Raw genomic sequence first — 3,798 nt, 5'->3', positions numbered from 1 at the left:
TAGTAATAGCGCTGTCTATTTGAGTTGTCGTGTTGAAGGAGGTTTTTAGTCTATGTGTCTTTGTGTACTGTTTGTATGCAGCCCAATCAATACTGAGAATTGTGTGTGGAGGTGGAAGAGTGCCTGGTTTAGGCGTGAGAAGGACCGGTCTGTGTCTTGTAGTAAAATCGTCTGTTGTTTCAGTGTGGAAGGTGTGGTAGTGTTTAATGAGAAAGAGGTCAAGTATGGATGGGCGGAGTCTATTGTTGTGAGGGATAAAGGTAAAAGTGCCAGGGTGATTTATTAGGTATGGGGAGGCGGATGAGTGCCTGTAGAGGATGTTACCAGAGGCATTGTTCTGGAAATTGTTCCAGGATGTGTGCTTGGCGTTCAGGTCCCCTCCAACAATGAAGTTGCCTGGGAGGTTTGTGAGTTGATCAAGTTCAGCGAGGGTGAGTTTGTGGGAGGGGGGTATGTTTCCCCCCTCCCACAAACTCACATACCCCCTCCATACACTCTCATACCCCCAGGAGGGGGTATAAGACGACTCCAATATAGAGTTGGGGAGTGAGAAGCTTAATGTAAAGGGTTTCGAGGTTTGTTGTGGGGTTTGTGTGTAGCTGGAATTGTAGGTTATTGCTAACTAGGATGGCGACACCACCGTGTGAGGTGTCACGGTCTTTTCTGAGAACGTGATAGCCTGTGAGTGAGAGGTTTTTGGAAGAGTTGAGCCAAGTTTCTGTTATGAGTGCTATGTGAATTTTGTGTTTGTGAAGGACGTGCAGTAATTCAAGCCTCTTTGGGAGTAAGGACTCGGAGTTGAAAAGGATTATGTTTGGTAGGGGAGATATTTTACTCGAGGGAGAGGGCGACTTCTACGAACGCTTCCATGCGTTCAATTTGAGTTTTGCAGTTCCTGAGTTTAGATATTAATGTTTTCGCTGCGTTGATCATTAACTTGAAGTTGCAGAGAGAGTTGAGTTCAACTTGAAACTGCCCGCTGAGTAGAAAAATCTCAGACCTTTTATACGCAGTTGAACTGGAAAATTCGGTAGTGGGGACTGGGCCTACGTGACCCAGATCACACCGCGTATGGTTCTAAGAATCGGGGATGTGTGGCCCTTATTGAGCTCGAGCCCCATATGGTAGATTAGATGTTCTATTTTTAAATGAAAAGGCCGCGTTCACCAACGACGTTATCTCGCGTATGCCTTCAAGAAGGAAAGAAAAACGGCGTGAGAAAATCTCCGTACGTAACAACGTATACGTTTTAATTATATAAGGTCTCTGAGATAACCAATAGCAATATTGATGGTTGACAGTTCTATTAATCTGAGATATGATAGTAAATGCCTTGCAAGTTGTCTGCAAGTAGAAGACAAAGGAACAAATTCGGCCCATAAAGGGTTAAAATTATAGAAAGCGTTCGAAACTGATCGTCAGACAAAATAGCAACGTTGAAATATTTAAATAAATAATAAATTAGCTGCCTATTACGTCTAATGATACAATATTATTAAATTTATATTTATTAAAATCTATATTCACTAAAATTTATTAAAAATATAAACGGCGGATTTACTTATCGACAACTCTCGTCCATTCATTAGAACGTTTAAACTTACACGTAGAAGGATTATGCTTTGAGTAATTACTGTCAAGCATATCAGAATGAAATGCGACCACGAGATTGCTTTCTTGAAAACATTGCGCTGCCTTTACCATGAAAAATAAAAACAATTATAGCGGACTAAAATAAAAAGAAAAGACGCTATATGGTGTTACAACATTGTCACAGAATGTTCATTCGTACTAACCGCAACAAATGTTCATGTAGTATTCCGACGGCGACTAATCTTTGTAAATTCCTTTTCCCTTTTTTAAGAGCCACGACATTCGTCTCGTCATCGTTGAAAGCGTTCACTATGCGATGACTGTTGAAAAAGTAGAATTAGAAAAATATCTCTGATAAAGTTAACCCTTTGCACTCGAAGCCATTTTAACTCTAAATCTAAAATAATTTATCTGGCTCGTAGTATTTCCATTTTATGTGACAAAATGTATTTTATACGTATGAAATGATTTCTCGTGACCCATACAAGTTTATATATTTTATATAATAATTTTGTTATATAAGTTTTACTGCGAAGAATTTTTTTAATCTAAACTTTGTTAGTATAAAAATGATTTTGGGACGTGATAGAAGAATTTCAGTGGTGCCTCAGAGTCACCACTCGAGTGCAAAGGGTTAATATTTTTGAATAGCGCACTCGATCGATACCTCAGTACTTCAAAAATCGCATAACTGTGAAAACAGCACATGAAAATCATGGCCTCCGTTCCGGTGAAAACGCATAACCCCATGATAGCTGTCACGTATATGAGTAACAGTGAAATTAAGGAAAATTTCTCGCCATTCTTGGTGCACAGAAATTTGAGACGCGAGTTCACAATATAATCTTTCTTCGCGGTGGTCGAAGAAGTGGAATCAATGCGTAACGTAGTCATGTAGACAATAAAAATCATTACCACTATATCCATCGTGCCTGTATTAAGAAATTAGTGTCTAAATTTTTAGTTTATAGTATTGGTAATAACATTTGTCGCATCGTAATTACCCATTACAGTGATCGTCAGTAATTTACAATTGTCGGCTTTCTTTAGTAATATTTTCGTCTCGTACTCGTCGTTTATGTCTCTCCAGTGTTTGCGTATTGCTTCCAGAAGTTGTTTCATCTAGAAAACAATAAATATTCGAGCTTTTACGAGAGCTTGAATAATAAGTGAAATATAGAGGTCGAGACTATTTCAATTGCTTTAATAGAAGCTTTAAAAATGGGTAATGCAGTAGACTAATTAAAGAATGATAAATTAAATTTTTAAATACAATAGCTCTCGCTTAAGTCGCACAAATATTCGTTTTTATTCTGATAAAAGTATCGTCGGCCATTATTTATTGAATATTCATTCTCTTTACAAGAGCAATAAATCAGAGTTAAAGCAGAAAAAAATATTTAAAAATATTTAAATTTGACATTTTGTAATCATTCGCTTCTTGAACAGTTATCGTAAGTAATAAACGCGTTTCTACTATTATTTTATATGTGTATATTCAACACAGTATAGTTTTATTTATTAAAGCAAAAGGAAGAGTAAAAACGTCCAGGAGAAAGTGTAAGACCATTTATGCGTCTATTAAGAGACGACTATATTAACTTACATATTTCAATCTCCACAAAAATAGTAAGTATTTCACAACAATTCCAAAGGTTAAGTTAATATTCATCAAGCCGTCGACTATAAAATTAGAAGTTAATTTCTCGCCAAAAAATAGAGCTTGGAACTGCAACGAGCAAAGAGAGAAACTTTGAGTAAACACAAATTCTTAGATAAATTATATAGATATAATCACTGTACATTATACACGGACGATACGATATATAATAAAATATAATAAAGTAACTCCCGTTGTACATCTCATGTCATGAAATGAGCTTGTGCAAAATAACTATTTATTTTCACAACCGGTATCAGTATCGACAAGTAACGATAGAACAATACTTGAAAAACGAACGCAGACGATGTAAGCAATATGAAGATCATCCTTTTCGTATAAGCGAACCATGTTTGATCGTACGGCCACAGTCCAACAAACGACAGGCAAACCCTGAGCACTGTATAATGATGATCGTCCAGATTGTCCATCACCACCGAAAGCCGGATCGCGTCTGGTACGGTGAACCACGAATATTTCTTACCGCAATTTCGTTCGAATCGCCGCTGCTCACGAGTACGCGCCCTCTCATCGACTATCCCTTG

General features: G+C 37.4%; 1 protein-coding gene across 2 annotated transcripts; it reads right to left on the bottom strand.

Moving 5' to 3' along the window:
- Nucleotides 1-1,400: 1,400 nt before the first annotated feature.
- LOC144477525 (uncharacterized) lies at nt 1,401-3,750 on the bottom strand. Of its 2 annotated transcripts, XM_078195252.1 has the most exons (6): nt 3,541-3,746; nt 3,200-3,322; nt 2,598-2,715; nt 2,261-2,525; nt 1,797-1,913; nt 1,406-1,695 (listed from the first exon to the last, which is right to left on the bottom strand). In XM_078195252.1, exons 1-6 carry the CDS (start codon nt 3,682-3,684, stop codon nt 1,527-1,529), a joined length of 936 nt encoding a protein of 311 aa, XP_078051378.1. In that variant the 5' UTR covers nt 3,685-3,746; the 3' UTR covers nt 1,406-1,526. The 2 variants fall into 2 exon arrangements, with proteins under 2 accessions (XP_078051379.1, XP_078051378.1); XM_078195253.1 differs by lacking the exon at nt 3,200-3,322 and having other exon boundaries at nt 1,401-1,695; nt 3,541-3,750.
- Between the last annotated feature and the right edge of the window lie 48 nt (nt 3,751-3,798).

This window comes from Augochlora pura, unplaced genomic scaffold (genome assembly GCF_028453695.1).
Source record: "Augochlora pura isolate Apur16 unplaced genomic scaffold, APUR_v2.2.1 APUR_unplaced_1719, whole genome shotgun sequence".
NCBI lineage: Eukaryota > Metazoa > Arthropoda > Insecta > Hymenoptera > Halictidae > Augochlora > Augochlora pura.
The sequence above is the reverse complement of the archived record's forward strand: the minus strand, read 5'-3'. Positions and strand labels throughout refer to the sequence as shown.

Bases quoted from the DNA above. Each gene is read 5' to 3' on its own strand.
- LOC144477525 (XM_078195252.1), bottom strand. From the start codon at position 3,684: ATGGACAATCTGGACGATCATCATTATACAGTGCTCAGGGTTTGCCTG. The intron at 2,716-3,199 runs GTAAGTTAATAT...ATTGTTTTCTAG, and splicing joins TTTTGTGGAGATTGAAATAT to ATGAAACAACTTCTGGAAGC. The intron at 1,696-1,796 runs GTTAGTACGAAT...TTCATGGTAAAG, and splicing joins CTACATGAACATTTGTTGCG to GCAGCGCAATGTTTTCAAGA.